This window comes from Rhinoraja longicauda, chromosome 10 (genome assembly GCF_053455715.1).
Source record: "Rhinoraja longicauda isolate Sanriku21f chromosome 10, sRhiLon1.1, whole genome shotgun sequence".
Lineage (NCBI taxonomy): Eukaryota > Metazoa > Chordata > Chondrichthyes > Rajiformes > Arhynchobatidae > Rhinoraja > Rhinoraja longicauda.
The window spans coordinates 55,321,570-55,348,920 of NC_135962.1; the positions used below are offsets into that span (position 1 = coordinate 55,321,570).

General features: G+C 49.2%; 1 protein-coding gene across 2 annotated transcripts in view; it reads left to right on the forward strand.

The window, feature by feature from the left end:
* adck1 (aarF domain containing kinase 1) overlaps positions 1–27,351 on the forward strand; it is a 415,946-nt gene that overhangs the window by 264,958 nt on the left and 123,637 nt on the right. For both annotated transcript variants that reach the window (XM_078407231.1, XM_078407232.1), the window contains one exon: positions 13,834–13,983. In XM_078407231.1, coding sequence (XP_078263357.1) covers positions 13,834–13,983 — 150 coding nt within the window. The remainder of the gene's footprint in view (positions 1–13,833; positions 13,984–27,351) is intronic.

Here is a 27,351-nt window from a genome sequence, read left to right on the forward strand (position 1 = left end):
GTTGCCAGGACTAGAGGGTGTGAGCTATCGGGCGAGGTTGAGTAGACTGTGTCTCTATTCCATGGAGCGCAGGAGGATGAGGGGTGATCTTATAGAGGTGTACAAAATCATGAGAGGAATAGATCGGGTAGATGCACAGAGTCTTTTGCCCATAGTAGGGGAATCGAGGACCAGAGGACATAGGTTCAAGGTGAAGGGGAAAAGATTTAATAGGAATCCGAGGGGTAACTTTTTCACACAAAGGGTGGTGGGTGAATGGAACAAGCCAGAGGAGGTCGTTGAGGCTGGGACTATCCCATTGTTTAAGAAACAGTTAGACAGGTACATGGATAGGACAGGTTTGGAGGGATATGGACCAAGCGCAGGCGTGGGACTAGGGTAACGGGGACATTGTTGGCCGGTGTGGGTGAGTTGGGCCGAAAGGCCTGTTTCCACACTGTATCACTCTATGACTCTATGACCCACACATATCGTGCGTTTTATCTCCTTTGTGTTTAATTAGACTCTTTAATATATTTTTCTTTGCCTATTTAAAATGTACTTGTCTCATCACTCATCGTTCAATGTTATGTCCATCTGATCTAGCTCAGAGCAGTGATTTAATTGTGCTGCACCCTGGGGCGGCACGGTGGCGCAGCGGTAGAGTTGCTGCCTCACAGCGCCAGAGACCCGGGTTCGTTCCTGACCACGGGCGCCGTCTGTACGGAGTTTGTACGTTCTCCCCGTGACCTGCGTGGGTTTTCCCCGGGTGCTCCAACGACGTGCAGGTTTATAGGTTAATTGGCTTCGCTAAAATTGTAAATTGTCCCTCGTGTGTGTAGGATGGTGCTAGTGCAAGGGGTGACCGCTGGTCGGCGTGGAATCGGTGGGCCTAGTGCCTGTTTCCGTGCGGTATCTCTAAAACACCGCACGGAACAGGCACTAGGCCCACCGATTCCACGCCGACCAGCGGTCACCCCTTTTCCCATCACAACCTTCCCTGCTCACTCTGAGTGTCAAATATTTTACAATTTTTTCCTTACTGTCTCTTGATAACCTAACTTCTTCCATCTTCTTTGGCATCCTACATTGTCTTTTTGACGGCTCTCCTAATTCCTCTCTATTTGTTCTTGTCTTTAATGTGTCCCTCTATCCCAATGCTCAATTATGTCTTGAGATTTGGCTTGTTGGTTTCTTTCATGGAGTATATCATCCCTGTGCTCATCATTTTAGCTGTGATCATCATTTTAGCTATTCCTCATTATTGTTCCTTATCGTTGTTTACCAGTACGCCTGCCAATTTAACCTTCTAACATTCTGCTCTCAGCTCATTCAGAAGTACACCCTGTGCCCTTGCAACTTTCATTTCTTCTTCCAAGTGCTGTTCAATATCGAGGAGCACCAATTCATCAGTTGAGGGAGGATGGTAGATGATCAGCAAGAGTGTTTGATGCCCCGAGTCAATGGGGATGGGTCGCTGCACTGCCCCCTAGTGCCTGTAGACCTCTGTATAACCACCCCCAACCCCCCTCCCCCGCCCCTTTGTATGTTCATAATCTCTCCCCATAAGTTCTCCCCATCAGAGCTGCTCCCTCCATCGACTCCTTTAAGTCCAGGCTCAAAAGCTATTTCTACCCCCTAGCGTTTGAGGCCCTCTGAGGGGGTGCTGTGAACTGTTTATGTATGTGCTGTTATGTTTGTGTGCCATTGTATGTTCGTTTCTTAGTACCTGAACTGATGTACAGCACTTTGGTCAACGTGGGTTGTTTTTAAATGTGCTATACAAATAAAATAGACTTGACTTGACTTGACTTGACAACTTCATCGGTCATTCGGCCCATCAAGTCTACTTACTCCGCCATTCGACCGGGACTTGCGCAGGGACCTGTAGGAGGCATTGGGGACATTGCAAGATACCATTCTGAGTGTGACTGTCAGAGGGCAGCATGGTGGTGCAGGGGTCGAGTTGCTGCCTCACAGCGCCAGAAACCTGGGTTCGATCCTGACTACACGGAGCTTGTACGTTCTCCCCATGGCCTCGTGGGTTTTCCCCGGGAGCTCCGGTTTTCTCCCACTCTGCGAAGACGTGCAGGTTTGGAGGTTAATTGGCTTCCGTAAAATTTGTAAATTGTCCCTAGTGTGTAGGATAGTGCTAGTGTACGGGGAATCGCTGGTCAGCACAGACTCGGTGGGCCGAAGGGCCTGTTGCGGTGCTGTATCTCTAAAGCCTAAAGTCAGGCTGTTGCTTGATTCGACAATAGACAAGAGAGAATAGGTGCATGAGGAGACCATTCGGCCCTTCGCACCAGCACCGCCATTCACTGTGATCATGGCTGATCATCCACAATCAGTACCCTGTTCCTGCCTTCTCCCCACATCCCTTGACTCCGCTATCTTTAAGAGTTCTATCTAACTCTCTCTTGAAAGCATCCAGAGAATTGTCTTCTGAGGCAGAGAATTCCACAGATTTACAACTCTCTGAGTGAAAAAGTTTTTCCTCATCTCCAATTTAAATGGCCTACCCCTTATTCTTAAACTGTGGCCCCTGGTTCTGGACTCCCCCAACATTGGGAACATGTTTCCTGCCTCTAGCGTGTCCGATCCCTTAATAATCTTATATGTTTCAATAAGATCCCCTCTCATCCTTCTAAATTCCAGTGTATACAAGCCCAGTCACTCCGGTCTTTCAACATACGACAGTCCCGCCACCCCGGGAATTAACCTGGTGAACCTCTGCTGCACTCCCTCAGTAGCAAGAGGGAGTGCAAATTAATCTAGAGGGTAACCTCCTAGTTTAGATACAAGCCTCACGATATTGGTGAGGAGGGCTTTGCAAGGTCAACTGGTCTGGAAGCACCTTTGCCACATGCGAATATCAGGTGGTCTATCTCATTTTATCTTTGATGAAGGTTTAGATATTGCCCAGGACACTGGGGGGACCTTCTGTGCTGGCTGTTCTTTGAAAAAAGTGCCACTGGGAATTTTTACATTTGCATGGGAGAGCAGATCAGGAATTGGTCTTACCGTCTAGCCTATCAGATATTCCTGCACTGAAGTGCAAACCTAGATCTTTGTGGAGAGGATGTTTCCACTAGTGGGAGTGTCTAGAAACAGAGGTCATAGCCTCAGAAGTAAAGGACGTTCCTTTCAGAAGGAGATGAGGAGGAATTTCTTTAGTCAGAGGGTGGTGAACCTCTGGAATTCTTTGCCACAGACGGCTGTGGAGACCAACTCAATGGATATTTTTAAGGCAGTGATGGATAGATTCTTGATTAGTACCGGTGTCAGGAGTTATGGGGAGAAGGCAGGAGAATGGGGTTAGGAGGGAGTGATAAGTGAGCCATGATTGAATGGCGGCGTAGACTTGATGGGCCGAATGGCCTAATTCTACTCCTATCACTTATGAACTTATGAACATGAGAAAGGAACAAAATCTAAGCACCATCTAAGCAAAGAGAAAGAGCTAACATTTCTGATCAACGAGCCTCTGTGGCGCACGCAGCTGGTAGAGTTGCTGCCTCACAGTGCCAGAGAACCGGGTTTGATCCTGACCTCAGCTGCTGCCTGTGTGGAGTTTGCCTGTTCTCCCTGTGACTGGGTGGGTTTCCTCAGGGAGCTCAGGTTTTCCTCCCACATCCAAAAGGTTTGCACGTTAATCTCCTTTGACCTGTAACTTCCAATTTTCCCCTGACTGTCCTGAGTTTTCCAAGGTGAATCTTTATCCCGAAACGAATGGTCTGTTCATTGGCCCACTGCTAATGGCAGACCTCGCTGTGCATACAATTGTGGCTGCTGTTCTTCCGGCATTAAAGGCGTGACCAAACCACAGGAGATGCTTCATTGGCACCAACGCCCATTGGGATACGCTACCTAAGACCACGAAAGGCATGGCACAAACTCAGCTTCCTTCTTTACGCTCACCCACAGTTATAGTTTTAGTTATACAGTGCGGAAACAACTCCTTGGCCCGCCGAGCCCACACTGACTATCGATCACCCCTCACTCAGTTAGTATAGTTTATTGTCACGTGGACCAAGGTTGGCTATAAGACGGTTCAGTTGCCTGATAACAGCTGGGAAGAAACTGTCCCTGAATCTGGAGGTGTGCGTTTCCACACTTCTGTCCCTCTTGCCCGATGGGAGTTGGGGAGAAGAGGGAGTGGCCGGGGTGAGACTGGTCCTTGATTGTGCTGCTGGCCTTGCCGAGGCAGCGTGAGGTGCAGAAGGAAGGCGGGGTGAGGTGTGTACTGGTTCCATTCTGTACCACCCACCCGTCCTAATTTACACAGGGCTGATTAACGTACAAACCCGCATGCCTTTGGGATGTGGGAGGAAACCCGAGCACCCGAAGGAAACCCGCGCAGTCACAGGGTGAACGTGCAAACTCCACACAGACAGCAGCCGAGGTTCAAGATTCAAGATTCAATTTATTGTCACACGTACCAATTAAGGTACAGTGAAATTTGAGTTAGCCATACGGCCATACTAAGTGAAAAGCAACAAGACACACAGCCACATAAAGTAAAATTGAACATAAACATCCACCACAGCGGATTCCACGTTCCTCACTGTGATGGAAGGTAATAAAGTTCAATCATCTCGCTCTTTGTTCACCCGCGGCCGGGGCTGTTGAACCGTCCGCAGTCGCCGCTGCCGACTGTCCGAAGCCCTCACGTCGGGATGATCGAAACTCCGGCGTCGGGACGGATTGAAACTCTCTCCGCGGCATGGAGCTCCCGAGTCGGCCTCCTCTTACCAGAGACCGCGGGCTTCACGGTGTTAAAGTCCACAGGTCCTGCGGTCGGAGCTCTCCGCATTCGATCCTCGGCAAAGGATCGCTAGCTCCGCGATGTTAAAGTACGCACCGCGCCCGCGGCTTGAAGCGCCGGGCCGGTCTCCAGGAAAGGCCGCGCCGCTCCACGATGTTGGGATGGATCCCGGGTCTCTGGCGAGGCTGTGACGAGGCGGGAACTCTCTACCAGCTGCGCCATGTGGTGAGGCCAGGTTTCTGCCATCGCTCTGCTGTGAGCAACATTCCCCTCAGACCTGACAGCGATCAAGAGACCATCAAGGCAGGCAGCACCCAGTGGCTGCAGTATTCTCACTGAAGGATGAGGGGGGATCTTATTGAAACATATAAGATAATTAGGGGATTGGACACATTAGAGGCAGGAAACATGTTCCCAATGTTGGGGGAGTCCAGAACAAGGGGCCACAGTTTAAGAATAAGGGGTAGGCCATTTAGAACGGAGATGAGGAAGAACTTTTTCAGTCAGAGAGTGGTGAAGGTGTGGAATTCTCTGCCTCAGAAGGCAGTGGAGGCCAGTTCGTTGGATGCATTCAAGAGAGAGCTGGATAGAGCTCTTAAGGATAGCGGAGTGAGGGGGTATGGGGAGAAGGCAGGAACGGGGTACTGATTGAGAGTGATCAGCCATGATCGCATTGAATGGCGGTGCTGGCTCGAAGGGCTGAATGGCCTACTCCTGCACCTATTGTCTATTGTCTATTGTCTATTGACATTCTGCACACATATTTGGACTGCGGGAATAATTGTACAATCTGTCCTGGCAGCTCGAGATGCCCTTGATCGTCTCTTTGTATTCCACAGGCGCGAACTTGTCCCCATCTTGGCACTTCATCTTCCTTCACTCTAACCGGCTCTTACAGTGAGCAACCCACGATATTGGTGAAATGAAAGAGGGCGAGACGGGGTTTATGAAACGCCTCAGAACTCCCACAGTAACCTCTGTCAAGAACAAGAAGCGATCAGTCAAAGGAGGAGGAGGTGGATATCACAATTCATTTCGGGGTCAATCATTCTTGACTCATCCAGTATCATTTTAATATTTGTAGGAAAAAAACTGCACATGCTGGTTAAAATCGAAGGTAGACACAAAATGCTGGAGTAACTCAGCGGGTCAGGCAGCATCTCGACCCGAAACGTCACCCATTCCTTCTCTACCTTCATTTTGATATTTATCCTTTCATTTTTTCTCATATTTCTTCCTGACACAAAATGGTATTTCCTCCGTCGTAGTTTTATAATGAAGGGAGGGGATTCGGGAACCAGAGGATATGGGTTATGGGTTGAAGGTGAGAGGCGGAGAAAGATTAAACAGGAATCCGACGGGTAACTTTTTCACACAAAGTCACTCCTTGAGAACCAACTGTTACAGTGTCAGCTGTGGTCACAGCTGTAATAGAATCTACAGTTACCTCAGTTGTAATAATGACGATTGGTTGCCTTGACTGTAATAATGCCAGCTGTTGCCTTGGCTGTAACTGTGCCAGATGTTGCCTTGACTGTAACAGTGCCAGCTGTTGCCTTGACTGTAACAGTGCCAGATGTTGCCTTGAATGTAACAGTGCCAGATGTTGCCTTGACTGTAACAGTGCCAGCTGTTGCCTTGACTGGAAGTGCCAGCTGTTGCCTTGACTGTAACAGTGCCAGCTGTTGTCACAGCTGTAATGGAATCAACACAGGCTTTAGCTGCAATAGCATTAATCATTGCCTTGACTGTAATAATGTCGGTTGGAAAATTGGTTGTTATATTTCATAGCACGTGAAGCATTTAAATTCATGGATTAAATATATCTGGAAATGTGAGTAAATGGTATCAGTAATGATGATCATGGAACAATAGCAAGGTTAATGGACTTGGTAAAAATGTAAATTGTCACTAGTGTGTGTGGAATACTGTTGGTGTGCGGGGATTGATGGTCGGTGCGGACACGGTGGGCCGAAGGGCCTGTTTCAATAGACAATAGACAATAGGTGCAGGAGGATGCCATTCGGCCCTTCGAGCTAGCACCGCCATTCAATGTGATCATGGCTGATCATTCTCAATCACCGATTCTTTTTCTCCAGAGATGCTGCCTGACCCTCCTGAGTTACACCAGCATTTTGTGTCTATAGTCAGTCAACCCAGCACCTGCAGTTCCTTCCAATAGACAATAAAAAATAGACAATAGGTGCAGGAGGATGCCATTCGGCCCTTCGAGCCAGCACAGCCATTCAATGTGATCATGGCTGATCATTCTCAATCAGTACCCCGTTCCTGCCTTATCCCCATACCCCCTGACTCCGCTATCCTTAAGAGCTCTATCTAGCTCTCTCTTGAATGCATTCAGAGAATTGGCCTCCACTGCCTTCTGAGGCAGAGAATTCCACAGATTCACAACTCTCTGACTGAAAATGTTTTTCCTCATCTCCGTTCTAAATGGCCTACCCCTTATTCTTAAACTGTGGCCCCTGGTTCTGGACTCCCCCAACATTGGGAACATGTTTCCTGCCTCTAACATGTCCAACCCCTTAATAATCTTATACGTTTCGATAAGATCTCCTCTCATCCTTCTAAATTCCAGTGTATACAAGCCTAGTCGCTCCAGTCTTTCAACATATGACAGTCCCGCCATTCCGGGAATTAACCTGGTAAACCTACGCTGCACGCCCTCAATAGCAAGAATTTGAGCTGCTGCCGTTTGTTTTTTTGTTCCTTTGACTTCTCAGGTTGTTTATTGCAGTTTGGACATTACACACACACACACACACACACACACACACACAGGTATTCATTAGTTGTGGGTACTATTTGCATCTGACCTTGTCATTGCAACTACAGCAGAATCAATCTTTAGTACGAGGACATTTATTTTATATTAAAAGCTTACCAAGGCTATTTAACCTGGCACATGTAGAGAAACGACAACTTCAGGTTCTCGAGCGTGCATATCTCTGAAGATCTGTCCTGTTGTGCTCGTGAGAATTTAATTGTTTCATAAAACACTCCTGGCTCTCTTGTCTCACAAGTTCACAAGTTATAGGAGTAGAATTAGGCCATTCGGCCCATCGAGTCGCCACTCCGTCGTTCACTCACGGCGAGACACAAAAAGCTGGAGTAACTCAGCGGGTCAGGCAGCATCTCTGGAGAGAAGGAACGGGTGACGTTTCGGGTCGAGAGCCTTCTTCAGACTGAAGGAGGCCCTGCAGCAGCCTGGGGCTCGCCTGGATCAGGTGCTGCTCCAGAAGACCGAGTTGACGGACCGGACTGGACTTTGAAAATAGCGCCAAAACCCGGCGACTTTTGCGAGCAGCCTCGGTGGACTATTTCTATGCACTTTGTATTAATCGGGAATTGTGCTTCGGTATGGCAATACTTTACTGAACGGTAGTTTAGTTTAGAGATACAATGCGGAAGCAGGCCCTTCGGCCCACAGAGTCCGCGCCGACCAACGATCCCCGCACATTAACACGACCCCACACACACTAGTGACACTTTACATTTATACCAAGCCAATTAACCTACAAAACTGTACGTCTTTGGAGTGTGGGAGGAAACCGGAGCACCCGGAGAAAACCCTCGCTTGGTCACATGCAAACTCCTTACAGACAAGCACCCGTTGTCAGGATCTTATGTCAAGATCATAAGTGATAGGAACAGAATTAGGCCATTTGGCCCATCAAGTCTACAACCCCATTCAATCATGGCTAATCTATCTTTCCCTCTCAACCCCATTCTCCTGCCCCATTCTTTCCCTCTCAACCCCATCCCCATAACCCCTGACACCTGCACTAATCAAGAATCTATCTATCTCTGCCTTTAAAATATCCATTGAAGGCTTCCACAGCCTTGTGCGGCAATCAATTCCACAGATTTATCACCCTCGGATTAAAGAAATTCCTCCTCATCTCCTTGCTAAAGGAACGTCCTTTACTTCTGAGGCTACGACCTCTGGTCCAAGACTCTCCCACTAGTGCAAACATCCTCTCCGCATCCAGCGGCTCGGTGGCGCAGTGGTAAAGTTGCTGCCTTACAACGCTTGCAGCGCCGGAGACCCGGGTTCGATCCCAACTGCGGGCGCTGTCTGTACAGAGCTTGTACATTTTCCCCGTGACCGCCGTGGGTTTTCTCCGAGACTCTTCAGTTTCCTCCCACACTCTAAGGCGTACTGGTTTGTGGGTTGATTCGCTTGGTATAAGTGCAAGTTGTCCCTAGTGCGTGGAGGATGGTGTTAGTGTGCGGGGATCGCTGGTCGGCGCGGACCCGGTGGGCACTGGCTCTTTTTCCTGAGAAGACTGAGGAAGTTTGGCATGTACGCCAGCATCCTCACAAACTTCTACAGATGCACCATCGAGAGCCTGCTGCTGACGGGCTGCATTACAGTCTGGTACGGGAACTGTTCTGCCCACAGCCACAAATCACTACAGAGAGTGGTGAAGACGGCACAGCACATCACTGGCAACTGTCTCCCGGCCACTCAGGACATTCTCTACCGGCGGTGCCTGCGGAAGGCACGCAGCATCATCAAGGACCACAGCCACCCAGCACGCAGGCTGTTCTCCTTGTTACCGTCAGGCAGACGATACAGGAGTATGGCTGCCCGTACCACCAGACCCATAAACACATTTCAAATCATATATGTTGATTATTTTTAATATTGTCTTTTTACCTTACCAATGTCATTTTTTTAATTAAAAAAATAAATAAATCTTATTTATCCTTGGAATATTACTGCTGAGGTGACCCGTTGTCTTGTCAAATACATTTCATTGTACCGTTGACCCTGTGCCAACCTACATATGACAAATAAAATTTATTATAGAAACATAGAAAATAGCAGGCCTTCAGGAGCACTTTCTCGCTGAGAGGCAGCTGAAGAGTTAAACCCATTGCTGTGGGTCTGGAGCCCACACCGGCCTCTTGTGCCCAATTTCCTTCCGTGGATAATTGGGAATCAGGTGAGTTTGTTAGATACCAATCGCGTAGTTTCCATGGGCACCATGAATGACCTTTTGCCAAGTGAAATTAAGATCCACGGTTTCAAGGATGAGATATGAACTCATAATTCCTTTTTTTTAGTCCACATGGAGCTCTTTCTCACCCCCCCCCCCGTTGTTCTCTCGCCTCCCCGCTCCCACCATGCACAAGATACAAAGGTTTGAAAGCACCTGGGCCTGGATAGAGTGGATGTTTCGTTTAGTTTATAGATAGACAATAGGTGCAATAGGAGGAGGCCATTCGGCCCTTCGAGCCAGCACCGCCATTCAATGTGATCATGGCTGATCATCCACAATCAGTACCCCGTTCCTGCCTTCTCCCCATACCCCGACTCCACTATCCTTAAGAGCTCTATCTAGCTCTCTCTTGAATGCATTCAGAGACTTGGCCTCCACTGCCTTCTGAGGCAGAGAATTCCACAGATTCACAACTCTCTGACTGAAAATGTTTTTCCTCATCTCAGTTCTAAATGGCCGACCCCTTATTCTTAAACTGTGGCCCCTTGTTCTGGACTCCCCCAACATTGGGAACATGTTTCCTGCCTCTAACGTGTCCAACCCCTTAATAATCCTATACGTTTCGATAAGATCTCCTCTCATCCTTCTAAATGATTAGTTGTGACCGAGGCACTCAGATTTGATAACTCGGGTCAGAAGCAAACTTGTAGCTTTCACGGATATTCGCGGAGTGGCCCCATACCAAATATCCCAGGCCCTGACGGCAGGTCAGACAGGAGCTTCCACACGGACGGCGCGGTGGGACAGGGGTTGAGCTGCTGCCTCACAGCCCCAGAGACCCAGGTTTGATCCGGACTAAGGGTGCTGTCTGTGCGGAGTTTGCGCGTTCTTCCTGTGACCCACGTGGGTTTTTCCCCGGTTCTCCTGGTTTCCTCCCACACTCCAAAGACGTACAGGTTTGTAGGCTAGTTGGCTTCTGTAAATTGACCGCAGAGTGTGGGATAGGACTAGTTTAGATTTTTTTTTAGATTTAGAGATACAGCGCAGAAACAGGCCCACCGGGTCCGCGCCGCCCAGCGATCCCCGCACATTAACACTATCCTACACACACTAGGGACAATTTTTACATTTGCCCAGCCGATTAACCTACATACCTGCATGTCTTTGGAGTGCGGGAGGAAACCGAAGATCTCGGAGAAAACCCACGCAGGTCACGGGGAGAACGTACAAACTCCGTGCAGACAGCACCCGTAGTCAGGATCGAACCTGAGTCTCCGGCGCTGCATTCGCTGTAAGGCAGCAACTCTACCGCTGCGCCACCGTGCTGGTGTTGGCCGGTGTGGACTTGGTGGGCCAAAGGCACTTTGGTGGGCCCAAAGTTTCCACACTGTCTCTCTAAACTAAACACTGCAAACCATCCTGTGTTCATACTAAACCCTGTAATATTCAAGGTGGATTCATTGTTCTCATTCTGCACTCCTTGGTAAATCTTGAATTCATGAAATTGTTCATCATAATTAGACCCAATTGTTATTTGCTGGATGTGTTATTTGGACCGGCTCAGGAGTAATTGGTAAGCCTTGACAGCAATTTCTACCGACACAGAACTTCAGACGCTGGTTTACAAAAAAATACACAAAATGCTTGAGTAACCTAGCAGGTCAGGCCACATCTATGGAGGACATGGGTAGGCAACATTTCAGCTATCACCTTTCACCTGTCAGGTTTTGTCTCACCCCCACCTCCTTTCTAGCTTTCTTCCCCCCCCCCCCTTCCCCAGTCTGAAGAATGGTCCCAACCTGAAACATTGTCTATTCATGTTCCCCATAGATGCTGCCTGACAATACTGAAAGGCCCTTGATTGAGTAGATGCAGAGAGGATGTTTCCACTAGTGGGAGAGTCGAGGTCCAGAGGGCACAGCCTCAGAATAACAAGACGAACCTTTAGAAAAGAGATGAGGAGGAGTTTTTTAGTCAGAGGGTGGTGAATCTGTGGAATTCATTGGCAAAGAAGGCCGTGGAGCAGGCGGAGTCAATTGATATTTTTAAGGTGGAAAATGATAGATTGTTGATTAGGTGGGGTGTCAGGTATTATGAGGAGAAGGCAGGAGAATGAGGTTGAGAGGGAGAGATAGGTCAGCCATGATGGAATGGCAGAGTGGACTTGATGGGCCGAATGGCATAATTATGCTCCTACAACTTATGAACTTGCTGAGTTACTCCGGCATTTTGTGACGTCCATCTTGTGAACTGTGAAGAAGTCACACGAGTAGGATTGCCAACTGTCCTGTATTAGCCGGGACATCCTGTGTTTTGGGCTAAATTGGTTTGTCCCTTGCAGGACCTCCCTTGTCCCGTATTAGGCCCGGGGGGGGGGGGGGGGGGGGGCGCTGTAGGCCTGGACACTGTAGGCCCGGACAGTGTATGCCCGACACTGTAGGCCTGGACACTGTAGGCCCGAACACTGTAAGCCCGGACACTGTAGGCCCGGGGGCTACTGTAGGCCTGGACAGTGTGGGCCTGGGCACCGCCTGACGGAGGTTGCTTAGCAACCCCCCTCCCGGCCGGGCGGCCGCCATTGGTGGATCGGGAGCACGTGGCCGCTGGATGGGTGAGGTCACGTGGGGCGCGGGGCGGTGACGTCACCTTTTGTCCCTTATTTGGGATTGATAAAGTTGGAAACCCTACACACGAGATTGACCTGCCTGAATCAATGCAAACCCCCCCCCGAGTCTCACCTTCTCCCAGCTCTACCTCCCTCCATGAAGCGCACAGGCCAAACGTCACTGAGGTTGAGGGAGGGAGAGTGAGCAGAGAGTGCTGATTGTGAACCTGCCTCTGCCGTGACATTGCCTGGAGTTAAGGGCTCGGAGTGCTGCCTTTTAATTATCGTTTCCACTGACGCGGTGCTTAGTGATGATGGCAAAGTCGTCAAAAATGCCGCTGTTCCGAAGAGGCCCGCCTTGGCGAAAATGTTATTATTGTTTTCAAATCCCTGCGGAATTGCCCTGGAGACTTCGGGAATAATAGGCATGACCCCCCCTGGAGATGACACAAAGCTGGGTGGCAGTGTGAACCGCGAAGAGGATGCTATGAGGATGCAGGGTGACTTGGGCAGGTTGTACGAGTGGGCAGATGCATGGCAGATGCAGTATCGTGTGGATAAATGTGTGGTGGCAAGAACAGGAAGGCAGATTATTATCTGAATGGTGTCAGGTTAAGAAAAGGGAAAGTACAAAGAGACCTGGGTGTCCTTGTACATCAGTCACTGAGAGTAAGCATGCAGGTACAGCAGGCAGTGAAGAAAGCTAATGGCATGTTGGCCTTCAAAACGAGTGGAATTGAGTATAGGAGAAAAGAGGCCCTTCTGTAGTTATACAGGGCCCTGGTGAGACCGCATCTGGAGTATTGTGTGCAGTTTTGGTCTCCTAATTTGAGGAAGGACATCCTTGCTATTGAGGGAGTGCAGTGTAGGGTCACGAGATTAATTCCCGGGATGGCGGGACTGTCATATGATGAAAGAATGGAGCGACTGGGCTTGTATTCACTGGAATTTAGAAGGATGAGAGGGGATCTTATAGAAACATATAAAATTATAAAGGGATTGGAAATGCTGGAGGCAGGAAACATGTTCCCAATGTTGGGGGAATCCAGAACCAGGGGCCACAGTTTAAGAATAAGAGGTAGCCAATTTAGGACTGAGATGAGGAAAAACATTTACACACAGAGAGTTGTGAATCTGTGGAATTCTCTGCCACAGAAGGCAATGGAGGCCAATTCACTGGATGCATTAAAAAAAGAGTTAGATAGAGCTCTTAGGGCTAACGGAATCAAGGGATATGGGGAGAAGGCAGGAACGGGGTACTGATTGTGGATGATCAGCCATGATCACAGTGAATGGCGGTGCTGGCTCGAAGGGCCGAATGGCCTCCTCTTGCACCTATTTTCTATGTTTCTATGTATAGAGGCCAAATGCAGACAGGTGGGATTTAGTAGCTGGAACATGTTGGCCGGTGTGGGCAAGTTGGGCCGAAGGGCCTGTTTCCACACTGTATCACTCTATGCCAATAAAAATATAAGAAATGGATGCCATTTCACTCTTCATTCCTTGTTTTGCAGATCTCCCAAAATCTGGGGAAACTGTACAGCGAGATGATCTTTGTAAATGGATTCGTGCACTGCGATCCACACCCAGGCAATGTGTTGGCGAGGAAGGACCCTCAAACTAATAAGGTCGAAATTGTGCTGCTGGACCATGGACTGTATCAGGTAGGTTGCTGCCTTGCAGCGCTTGCAGCGCCATGAGACCCGGGTTCGATCCCGACTACGGGCGCCGTCTGTACGGAGTTTGCTCCTTCTCCCCGTGACCTGCGTGGGTTTTCTCCGAGATCTTCGGTTTCCTCCCACACTCCAAAGACGTGCGGGTTTGCAGGCAAATTGGCTTGGTGTGTGTGTGTAAATTGTCCCTCGTGTGTGTAGGATAGTGCAAGTGTGCGGAGATTGCTGGTCGGCGCAGACTCGGTGGGCCGAAAGGCCTGGTTCCGCGCTGTATCTCTAAAACTAAAAATTAATTTGTCTCTAAACCCTGCCACCATGTTGGATGGGTCTGCATCAGAGGCCCAGAGGTTCAGGGCCTGCAAGCTATTTGAGTGTGAAAACATGGCTCTCGCTCATCTACAGTCTCGTTCTCATGGATATTTGTGAGGCAGAGACAGATACGTTCTCGATTAGTACGGGTTATGGGGAGAAGGCAGGAGAATGGGGTTGAGAGGGAAAGATAGATCAGGCAATGATTGAATGGGGGTGTGGACCTGATGTGCCGAATGGCATAATTCTGCTCCAATCACTTATGAACTTACGGCTCGGTCAACAGAGTCCTGATCGCCGGTGAAAGCCACAGAGACAGGCAGCAGAGGTAGCTTCACCCGACCCCATAGCTCCAGAGAGCGGGAGGGTCAGACATGTCGAGTGGGCAAGGAAATGGGATAACCTCTAGAGCATAGAACATAGAACAGTAAAACAAAACAGCCCACAATGTTGGGCGCCCAAGGCTCATCGATGCGCGAGGGCAACGAAGGCTATCCCGTCTGGTCCAAACGAAGGCTATCCCGTGGATGGCTAGAGCCAGCACCGCCATTCAATGTGATCATGGCTGATCATTCTCAATCAGTACCCCGTTCCTGCCTTTTCCCCATACCCCCTGACTCCGCTATCCTTAAGAGCTCTATCTAGCTCTTTCTTGAATGCATTCAGAGAATTGGCCTCCACTGCCTTCTGAGGCAGCGAATTCCACAGATTCACAACTCTCTGACTGAAAAAGTTTTTCCTCATCTCAGTTCTAAATGGCCTACCCCTTATTCTTAAACTGTGGCCCCTTGTTTGGACTCCCCCAACAGGGGCTCTTTGATAGACACACGGCTACTCAGGGTTTGGAGGGGTAAGGATCATGTGCAGGCAGAAAGGATTAGTCGCAGTGGGCCTCTTGCTCAGCGCAGATCTCCTGGGTCAGGTGGCCTGTTCCTGTGCTGGACGGTTCTTTACTCTGTGTGGTAGCAAGAGGTGCTGAAGTGGGCGAGCATTTCAAAATGGAAGCAGGCCCCCGGTGGTGTCCGCGTTGCACGTTTCACCGATTCAGGAGCGCTGACGACCTGGACTTGCTGGTTTCATTCTTTTAAAAGGTCACGCTGTCAGCAAGAGATCATCGAGAGCTGTGTTTGCCCCTGTGTTGGAGGCAATCACGGTATTTGATGTATTGGTATTAATGTGCCTTGTAGGGATACTGCAAGATTCAGCACAGGGCCGCGGCTGATTCACAGCTGTGATGAACACGGTTCGATCCTGACCTCTGGTGCTGCCTGTGAACACACTCTCCCTCTGACGGCATGGATTTCTCTGGGTGCTCTGGTTTCCTCCCACAAATTCCTTGTATGTGTACATACTTGGCTAATACAATTTATTCAATAGACAATAGACAATAGGTGCAGGAGGAGGACATTCGGCCCTTCGAGCCAGCACCGCCATTCAATGTGATCATGGCTGATCATTCTCAATCAGTACCCCGTTCCTGCCTTCTCCCCATACCCCCTGACTCCGCTATCCTTAAGAGCTCTATCTAGCTCTCTCTTGAATGCATTCAGAGAATTGAACTCCACTGCCTTCTGAGGCAGGGAATTCCACAGATTCACAACTCTCTGACTGAAAAGGTTTTTACTCATCTCCGCTCTTATTCTTAAACTGTGGCCCCTGGTTCTGGACTACCCCAACATTGGGAACACGTTTCCTGCCTCTAACGTGTCCAACCCCTTAATAATCGTATACGTTTCGATAAGATCCCCTCTCATCCTTCTAAATTCCAGTGTGTACAAGCCTAGTCGCTCCTGTCCACGTAACCTTGTTTGTGACCCTCAGACTATCCTGTGTAGGAAAATAACTGCAGATGCTGGTCCAAATTGAAGGTGTCACGAAATGCTGGAGTAACTCAGCAGGTCAGGCAGCGTCTCAGGAGAGAAGGAATGGGTGACGAAGGGTCAGATTGAAGAAGGGTCTCGACCCGAAACGTCACCCATTCCTTCTCTCCAGAGATGCTGCCTGACCCGCTGAGTTACTCCAGCATTTTGTGACACCTTGGACTATGCTTGATCGGACTTTGCTGTCTTTATCTCGCACTAAACGCTATTCCCCTGTCATGTATCAATACGCTGTCAATGGCTCAATTGTAATCATGTATTGCCTTTCCGCTGACACGATAGCATGCAACGAAAGCTTTTCACTGTACCTTGGTGCACGTGACAATAAACTAAACTGCAAATGTATTGAATTGAATTGAATTGAATCTGTAATCTGTGGAATTCTCTGCCTCTGGAGGCCAATTCTCTGAATGCATTCAAGAGAGAGCTAGATAGAGCTCTTAAGGATAGCGGAGTCAGGGGGTATGGGGAGAAGGCAGGAACGGGTACTGACTGAGAATGAGCAGCCATGATCACATTGAATGGCGGTGCTGGCTCGAAGGGCCGAATTGCCTCCTCCTGCACATATTGTCTATTGTCTATTGAATAAATTGTATTAGCCAAGTATGTACACATACAATGAATTTGCCTTGGTGCTTTGCTCGCAAGTAACAACACCACATGCAGTTAACAGTTAAGAATAAAATTATTTATTATAATTTACACATGTGAAGAATGAAATAAAATACCAGAGCAAAAGGAGGCTTTTGGTTGTTGAGTTGAGTTACTGCTGGTGGGAAAAAAAGCTAATGTCAGTGAGTGGTATGATTAGGGGGAAGTTGATGGAAATGTGAGGAGAATTTAAATGGAATTAATATTGGATTAATCGGTCATGATAAGTTGCTGCAGATGCTGCCGCTGAGTTCCTCCAGTGCTCAGTATGTACAGCTGGGGATTTCAGCTTCTGCAGTCTCTTGTGGCAGTAACTCCCCATCGAATACCCTGAGAGAATTCACAGCAAGTCCAAGCTGCAGGCAGGTGTCAGGGTCTACTCAGCAAACCAACTTCCCTCCCTTCCACTGACTCCATCTCAGAATCAGAATCAGAATCAGAATTACCTTTATTGTCATCCAAAAAGCAAGTCTTTTGGACGAGATTTCGTCACCCACGGTCCAACAGTAAGAGCAATAAAATATGTAATTACACAACCACAAACCAACACAAGACAAAAAAAAAAGAAACATCCATCACAGTGAGTCTCCTCCAGTCCCCTCCTCACTGTGATGGAAGGCCAGAATGTCATTTCTCTTCCCCTGCCGTCTTCTCCCGCGGTCAGGCTGTTGAACTTGCTAGGCTGCGCCGGACGGTGAAAGGTCCGCAGCGGGCCGACCCAAGCCCCGCGATCCGGGCAGGCGAAGACGCTGCCGCTGCACGTCGGGGCGGTCGTGGCTTCCGACGTCTACACCTCGCGCTGCCTCGGCAAGGCCAGCAGCATAATCAAGGACCAGTCGCACCCCGGCCATTCCCTCTTCTCCCCTCTCCCATCGGGAAAAAGGTGCAGAAGTGTGAAAACGCACACCTCCAGATTGAATTGAATTGAATTGAGTTTATTGGCCACATATAAGGAATGTGCCTTGGTGCTCCGCTCGCAAGTAACAACACGAACATACAGTAAACAATTAAGAATAAAGCATAAAACATTAAATCATTAAGAATAAAACATTATAGTTTAAGCATGTGAGAGAAATAAGCCAGAGCAAAAAGAGGCTGCAGACTTTTGGTTATTGAGTAGAGCTACTATTTTGGTTATTGAGTCGAGTTTCTTCCCAGCTGTCATCAGGCAACTGGATCATCCCACCACAACCAGTGAGCAGTGCTGAACTACAATCTTCATCTTTGGTGATCTGCGGACTACCTTTGATTGGACTTTACTGGCTTTACCTTGCACTAAACGCTATTCCTTTATCATGATTCTATACACTGTAAATTGCTCGTTTGCAATCATGTATTGTCTTTCCGCTGACTGGTTCGTACGCGACAGAGGCTTTACACTGCACCTCGGTGCACGCGACAATAAGCTAAACTGAATTCCCGAAGCTGGGAAGACAGCAGGTATTTGCCGGGGAACTCCAGCAGGCCGAACGGTTACTGCATCTCTCCCCAGAGAACTGTGGCCGATCCCTTAACAGCAGACGGATAACACGCTGCCTTAAAACTAATCCTCGCATTTCCTCAGGAAAGCCAGACGGGCTAAAAGCGACTGAAGCGCGAGCTGGGGTCAGGTTATGTTCACAAGCAGGGATGTCAATTTAACACGCGGTGTCGGGCGTCAGTCAACAGCGCAGTCGTAACGTCGCGGCTGAATCACTGACTGCAGCGTGCGCTGACAGCTGAGCGGCAAACCAGTCAATCGGACAGGGGAGACGAGCTGAACTGTTGAAGGACGACTGAGAGAAGCATTTCACAATCACACTCCCACTCAAGACAAGCAAACCGGTCACGGTCTCTGGAGCGGCTGAGAAACCTTTTCGGCTGAAATGAAAGTTGTCCTGAGGTAATTGGCTTTTCCGGAGAAGTATTCTCCCTCAGGGCAGCGGCTCTCCGCTCCGATGTTGAGAGCCATTCATTTCTTCCCTCCCATTTACTGTACACGTGAGTGTGCCCTTTCGACTTCAGCGGTCCATCTTTGGTGACGGGCCTGGAAGGTGACGGAGGCAAAGCACAGCAGGTAGAGCTGCTGCCTCCCAGTGCCAGAGACCGGGCTTCATAAATTATATGGATTATGTACATTATGTGCAGGCAGACAAGAGTTGGACTTGGCATCATGTTCGGCACAGACATTGTGGGCTAAAGGGCCTGTACCTGTGCTGTACTAACATAGAAACATAGAAAATAGGTTCAGGAGCAGGCCTTTCGGCCCTTCGAGCCAGCGCCACCATTCAATATGATCATGGCTGATCATCCAAAATCAGTACCCCGTTCCTGCTTTCTCCCCATATCCCTTGATTCTGTTAGCTCTCAGAGCATCTAACTCTCTCTTGAATATATCCAGTGAATTGGCCTCCACTGCCTTCTATGTTTCTGTGTTAGTACAGCATTGTACTGTTCTATCAGGGTTGCCAACTGTCCTGTATTAACCGGGACATCCCGTATTTTGGGCTAAATTGGTTTGTCCCATACGGGACCGCCCTTGTCCCGTATTAGGCCCGGACGGTACTGTAGGCCCGGACACTGTAGGGCCGGACGCTGTAGGCCCGGACGCTGTAGGCCCGGACACTGTAGGCCCGGATGCTGTAGGCCCGGACGCTGTAAGCCCGGACACTGTAGGTCCGGACAGTGTAGGCCCGGACACTGTAAGCCCGGACACTGTAGGTCCGGACAGTGTAGGCCCAGGCGCTGCCCGGTGGAGGTTGCGAAGCAACCCGCCTCCCGGCCCCGGTGGCCGCCGTTGGTGGAGCGGGAGCACGTGGCTGCTGGCTGGGTGAGGTCACCTTGTCCCTTATTTGAGAGTGAGTAAGTTGGCAACCCTTTGTTCCATGTTCTATGCTCTAGAGGTTATCCCATTTCCTTACTCTCTTGACATGTCTCTCCCCGCTCTCTGGAGATGTCGGGTCGGGTGAAGCTACCTCTGCTGCCTGACTCTGTAAACTTTCACTGGTAATCGGGACTCTGTTGACCGAGCCATAAGTTCATAAGTGATAGGGGCAGAATTAGGCCATTCGGCCCATCAAGTCTACTCCGCCGTTCAATCATGGCTGATCTATCACTCCCTCCTAACCCCATTCTCCTGCCTTCTCCCCATAACCCCTGGCACCCGTACTAATCAAGAATCTATCTATCTCTGCTGTAAAAATATCCACCGGCTTGGCCTCCACAGCCGCCTGAGTCCGATGTCCTTGCTGAATTGCCAGCTGCCCTCCACTTTGCTCAGCAGCGCAGTGCAGATGTTCCTCTCGCTACTTGCACGCTGTTGGGGTGATCGCTCGACCGTGATCAGTGAGCATGGGGATTTGTATGCCTTCGCTGATCGGCGGTTTGTCTTCGGGAGGTGTTCCTGACTGCCGCTGGCCTGGTGAAGCTCAGGAGCTTGTCTCTCCCCAGCGCCAGCGTGCTGGTCGTGTTCAGCGTAGCCTTCACAGCTGAGGCAGGGCCGCCCAACTGAGGACACCGGCCTGGTCCACAGGGCAGGCACAGTAGCTTATTCAGCTTCACAGGCCCCTGGTGCAGTGAGCTTGCTCCGTGAAGCCTCCTTTAAAGCATTCCCAAAAAGTCTTCCTCTTTGCCCAAACTCTTTTGTTTTCAGTCACAAAATGCTGGAGTAACTCAGCGAGACAGGCAGCAGTTCTGGAGAGTAGGAATGTGTGTCGCTTCATAGAAACAGAAACATAGAAAATAGGTGCAGGAGTAGGCCATTCGGCCCTTCGAGCCTGCACCGCCATGGCTGATCATCCAACTCAGTATCCTGTACCTGCCTTCTCTCCATACCCCTGATCCCTTTAGCCACAAGGGCCACATCTAACTAAAAAAAAAAAAAAAATAGTCAAGGCAAATGTGGGTCCCTTGAAGACAGAAGCAGGGGAATTTATTATGGGGAACAAAGAAATGGCAGACGAGTTAAACCGTTACTTTGGATCTGTCTTCACTGAGGAAGATACACACAATCTCCCAAATGTTCTAGGGGCCGGAGAACCTAGGGTGATGGAGGAACTGAAGGAAATCCACATTAGGCAGGAAATGGTTTTGGGTAGACTGATGGGACTGAAGGCTGATAAATCCCCAGGGCCTGATGGTCTGCATCCCAGGGTACTTAAGGAGGTGGCTCTAGAAATAGTGGAAGCATTGGAGATCATTTTTCAATGTTCTATAGATTCAGGATCAGTTCCTGTGGATTGGAGGATAGCAAATGTTATCCCACTTTTTAAGAAAGGAGGGAGAGAGAAAACGGGTAATTATAGACCAGTTAGTCTGACATCAGTGGTGGGGAAGATGCTGGAGTCAATTATAAAAGATGAAATTGCTGAGCATTTGGATAGCAGTAACAGGATCATTCCGGGTCAGCATGGATTTACGAAGGGGAAATCATGCTTGACAAATCTACTGGAATTTTTTGAGGATGTAACTAGGAAAATTGACAGGGGAGAGTCAGTGGATGTGGTGTACCTCGACTTTCAGAAAGCCTTCGACAAGGTCCCACATAGGAGATTAGTGGGCAAAATTAGTGCACATGGTATTGGGGGTAGGGTACTGACATGGATAGAAAATTGGTTGACAGACAGAAAGCAAAGAGTGGGGATAAATGGGTCCCTTTCGGAATGGGAGGCAGTGACCAGTGGGGTACCGCAAGGTTCGGTACTGGGACCCCAGCTATTTACAATATACATTAATGACTTAGATGAAGGGATTAAAAGTACCATTAGCAAATTTGCAGATGATACTAAGCTGGGGGGTAGTGTGAGTTGTGAGGAAGATGCAATAAGGCTGCAGGGTGACTTGGACAGGTTGTGTGAGTGGGCGGATACATGGCAGATGCAGTTTAATGTAGATAAGTGTGAGGTTATTCACTTTGGAAGTAAGAATAGAAAGGCAGATTATTATCTGAATGGTGTCAAGTTAGGAAGAGGGGATGTTCAACGAGATCTGGGTGTCCTAGTGCACCAGTCACTGAAAGGAAGCATGCAGGTACAGCAGGCAGTGAAGAAAGCCAATGGAATGTTGGCCTTCATAACAAGAGGAGTTGAGTATAGGAGCAAAGAGGTCCTTCTACAGTTGTACCGGGCCCTGGTGAGTCTATCCAGTCTTTCTTCATATTTCTTCAGGTCGAGACCCTTCTTCTGAGGGTAGATGCACAGAGTCTTTTGCCCAGAGTAGGGGAATCGAGGACCATCAAGGTGATGGGGAAAAGATTTAATAGGAATCTGAGGGGTAACCTTTTCACACAGAGGGTGGTGGGTGTATGAAACAAGCTGCCAGAGGTGGTCGTTGAGGCTGGGACTATCCCGTCGTTTAAGACACAGTTGGACAGGTACATGGATAGGATAGGTTTGGAGGGTTATGGACCAAGCGCAGGCAAGAGGGACGCGGGTAGCTGGGACATTGTTGGCCGGTGTGGGCGAGTTGGGCCGAAGGGCCTGTTTCCACACTGTATCATTCTATGGCTCTATGACCCATTCCGTCTCTCCAGAGATGCTGCCTGTCCCACTGAGTTACTCCAGCATTGTGTGTCTATCTTCGGTTTAAACCAGCATCTGCAGTTCCTTCCAACACTCTTTTGTTTTCAGTTCAGTTTAGTTTATTGTCACGTGTACCGAGGTACAGTGAGCAGCTTTTGTTGCGTGCTAACCAGCCAGCGGAAAGACAACATGTGATTACAATCGAGCCGCCCACAGTGTACAGATACACGACATGGGTTGCAGGAGGGTGATTCAGTTGCCTGATAACAGCTGGGAAGCAACTGTCCCTGAATCTGGAGGTGTGCGTTTTCACACTTATGTGCCTTTTGGCTGATGGGAGAGGGGAGAATAGACAATGTCCAATAGACAATAGGTGCAGGAGGAGGCCATTCGGCCCTTCGAGCCAGCACCACCATTCAATGTGATCATGGCTGATCATTCTCAATCAGTACCCCGTTCCTGCCTTCTCCCCATACCCACTGACTCCGCGATCATTAAGAGCTCTATCCAGCTCTCTCTTGAATGCATTCAGAGAATTGGCCTCCACTGCCTTCTGAGGCAGAGAAGAGGGAGTTGGCCAGGGTGCGACCCGTCCTTGATTCAGCGTGGTGTATAAATGGAGTCAATGGAAGGGAGGCCGGTTTGCGTGATGGTCTGGGCTGTGTCCACAACTTGCTGCAATTTCTCGTGGTCATCTACTGTAATGGTGCTGTGCCCGCCTGCACTCCGATGAAGAGCATTGTGATTTTTTTTACTGGATCTTCAGATGTTGATAGCAGCCTGGTAAGTGATTGTCTCGTAACCAGTGTCATTACAACTAGAGAGCTACTACCTTCCTCATTGGAGACCCTCGGACTACCTTTGATCGGACTTTACTGGACTTTATCTTGCACTAAACAATTATTCACGTTATTCCCTTTGTCATGTATCTGTCCACTGTGGACGGCTCGATTGTAAGCATGTATTGTTTTTCCACTTGCTGGTTAGCACGCAACAAAACCTTTTTCACTGTACCTCGGTACACGTGACAATAAACAAATTATTAACGTACAGAGCCAAAAACAATAAATGTTGATATTTATTCACAAAATGCTGGAGTAACTCAGCAGGTCGGGCAGCATCTCAGGAGAGAAGGGATGGGTGACATTTCGGGTCGAGACCCTTCTTCAGTCTGAAGAAGGATCTCGACCCGAAACGTCACCCATTCCTTCTCTCCTGAGATGCTGCCTGACCTGCTGAGTTACTCCAGCATTTTGTGAATAAATACCTTCGATTTGTACCAGCATCTGCAGTTATTTTCTTATATAACAATAAATGTTGACCTTGCCAGCGACATCTCCCCTCATGTGAACAGCAGGTAAGTCGTTTCCCCGTTAAGTTCGACCGTTGCATTTGGAAGTGACCCCTGATCGCTGGTCAGCGCAGACTCGGTGGGCCGAAGGGCCTGTTTCCGTGCTGTATCTTTAAAGTGCAAAGTCGAAAGATGGTGACTTCCAAATGCAATGGGCGAACTATCCGAGCACTATCCTACACACCAGGGACAATTTACCATTTTAACCGAAGCCACTTAACCTACAAACCTGCACGTCTTTGCAATGTGGGAGGAACCCGGAGCACCCGGAGAAAACCCACGCGGTCACGGGGAGAACGTACAAACCCCCTACAGGCAGCACCCGTAGTCAGATCGGGTCTCTGGCACAGTAAAGGCAGCAACTCTACCGCTGCTCCACTGTGCTGACTATCCCTAACCTGCCACAACTCGAGAGCAGTCCTGAGCTACCATCTTTGTCATTGGAGGCCCTCGGAATATCTTTGATCAAACCTGACTGGACTTTATCTTGCACTAAACGTTATTCCCTTTATCATGTACCTGTACACTGCGGACGGCTCGATTGTAACCACGTATTGTCTTTCCGCTGACTGGTTGGCACGCGACAAAAGCTTTTCACGGTACCTCGGCACACGTGACAATCAAGTAAAGCCAAACTCAGGCACTAATTTCTGGACGTGAGCTTTGTGGAACCACTCAGTGGATGACGTCACCAGGAATGAACTCACTAAGTACTAGATTGGAATATTCACAGCAGATGGGAGGCGGTTCATGTTCGGTAACATCTCTGTATGTTCTCCATAAGGTTTGAGGTGACCATTTGCTAATGTGGTCTCGCATATATTAATTTTATTAAGTTGATGAATGAATCTTGGCCAATGTCCAGATGAAATGCAGGCACTGTTTTCCAAAATGATGCCGTAAGACCTTTGGCCTCCAGGGGGACAGGCTGTTAGTTTAACATCTCTTTCAAAAGACTTAAGGTGTCAGGAGACATCATGTCTGGAGTGGGACTTGAACCCATGACCTTGTGGCCCAGCCACCCGCGAGACAAGATTGACATCAAGTGGCAAGGCGCTGTTTGTTCGCTGGTACTGTTTCAGGAGAGGCTAAGGCAGCCATTGCAGAGAGATTTATCTTCAGGGGAAACGAGATTTGCCACGAAGCAGTGTGCCTTCATAGAAGATGTTGTTTAATCAGCATCATTGCCAAGGTTGGCTTCTGCTGTCACGGTTATGGGACCAGAAAGCTCCAGTAGTAATGTCCAGCAGGTATTTGCCATCAGGCCGAGTGCATGTACGGTATGTACGTTAGTATCCTTTGCAAATGTCAGAGGAGCTTCTGATTGAAATATGTATCTCAGGCCATCCTTGTGGAAGGTTCCAGGTCTGTCACAGCCTATCCACCAGGCAATCAGTGCTTGGATAGCGATACCAGATTTAAAGTGGCAGCAATTTCATTATCCGTATTCAGAATCCGTGCCGGGGGCTTTGGGCACTTTGCAAGCTGCGTATTCTTCGCCAAATCAATCACAATCAAAGGACGACTTGGGATGCTGGTCCTTCCAATAAAGTGGCGCTCCTTTACTCCAGCCCTGGCCTTAGGGTTGCCAACTTCCTCACTCCCAACTACGGGACAAGGTGACGTCACCGCCCCACGCCCCAAGTGACCTCGCCCAGTCATCGGCCACGTGCTCCCTCTCAATAGACAATAGACAATAGGTGCAGGAGTAGGCCATTCGGCCCTTCGAGCCAGCACCACCATTCAATGTGATCATGGCTGATCATTCTCAATCAGTACCCCGTTCCTGCCTTCTCCCCGTACCCCCTGACTCCGCTATCCTTAAGAGCTCTATCCAGCTCTCTCTTGAATGCATTCAGAGAATTGGCCCCCACTGCCTTCTGAGGCAGAGAATTCCACAGATTCACAACTCTCTGACTGAAAAAGTTTTTCCTCATCTCCGTTCTAAAATGGCCTACCCCTTATTCTTAAACTGTGGCCCCTGGTTCTGGACTCCCCCAACATTGGGAACATGTTTCCTGCCTCTAACGTGTCAAACCCGTTAATAATCTTACATGTTTTAATAAGATCCCCTCTCATCCTTCTAAATTCCAGTGTATACAAGCCTAGTCGCTCCAGTCTTTCAACATACGACAGTCCCGCCATTCCGGGAATCTACCAATGGCGGCCGCCCGGGCCGGGAGGCGGGTTGCTTCGTAACCTCCATTAGGCGGTGCCGGGTCTACACTGTCAGGGATTGCAGTGGCCCCCGGGCTACAGCATCCGGGTCTACAGCGTCCGGGTCTACAGCGTCGGGGCCTACAGTGTCCGGGCCTACAGCGTCGGGGCCTACAGCGTCGGGGCCTACAGTGTCGGGGCCTACAGTGTCGGGGCCTATCGTGTCGGGACCTATAGTCTCGGGGCCTACAGTGTCAAGGCCTGCAGTGTTGGGGCCTACAGTGTCGGGGCCTAAAGTGACCGGGGCCTACATTGTCGGGGCCTACATTGTCGGGGCCTATAGTGTCGGGGCCTACAGTGTCCGGGCTGACAGCGTCGGGGCCTTCAGTGTCGGGGCCTACAGTGTCGGGGCCTACAGTGTCAGGGCCTATAGTGTCCGGGCCTACAGTGTCAGGGCCTACAGCACCGTCCGAGCCTAATATGGGACAAGGGCTGTCCCATACGGGACAAAACAATTTAGCACAAGATACGGGATGTCCCGGCTAATACGGGACAGTTGGCAACCCTACCTGGCCTGGCAGCCGAGATGCTGTGTGGGAACAATGGATATTTTAAAAAACGCAAATCGGAGGAAGAAGGTTCTCGACCCGAAATGTCACCCATTCCTTCTCCACACAGGCGCTGCCTGTCCCGCTGAGTTACTCCAGCATTTTGTGTCTATCTTCGGTTTAAACCAGCATCTGCAGTTCCTGGGCCGAATGGCCTACTCCTGCACCTATTTTCTATGTTTCTGTGTTTTGGAGGAGCAGTTTAGTTTACTGTCATGTGTACCGAGGAACAGTGAAAAGCTTTTGTTGCTTGCTATCCAGGGCGGCAGAAAGATAACACATAATTACAATCGAGCCATTTACAGTGTACGGATACACGTTAAGGGAATAAATGTTGCTGCAGGAATAGAGATTTAAGAGTGTGGAGCGAATGTAACATGAATTTGTAGATCTGCTTCTGTGGCTGGCGGGCAAATGGTCGCCTAGGCTGGGCGCCATCTTGGAATGTTTCGCCTAGACTGCCTATGACTCAGTGGTATGAATATTGATTTCTCCAACTTGAAGTAACCCTTCTTTTCCCTCCCTCTCCGTCCCTCCCTCATCCTCGTTCTCCGACTCGTCCTGTCCTCATGATTAAATATTACTGATAGTGTGCCTCATTGTCACCTTCCCTTCAGCCAACAATGAACCGTTCTGCATTTCCTTATCCACATCTGCTTTGTTCTGTTGTTTTCACACCTTACCCTTCCCTACCTCTAGACTCCCTCTTCCCCGACTCTCAGTCTAATGAAGGGTCTCGACCCGAAACGCCACCCATTCCTTCTCTCCAGAGACACTGCCTGTCCCCGCTGAGTTACTCCAGCATTTTGTGTCAATTTTATGGATATTGTCAATGTGGGGATTGATAGGTTCTTGATTATAACAGTATAACAGTATAACAGAGCTTTATTTGTCGTTCGGTACCG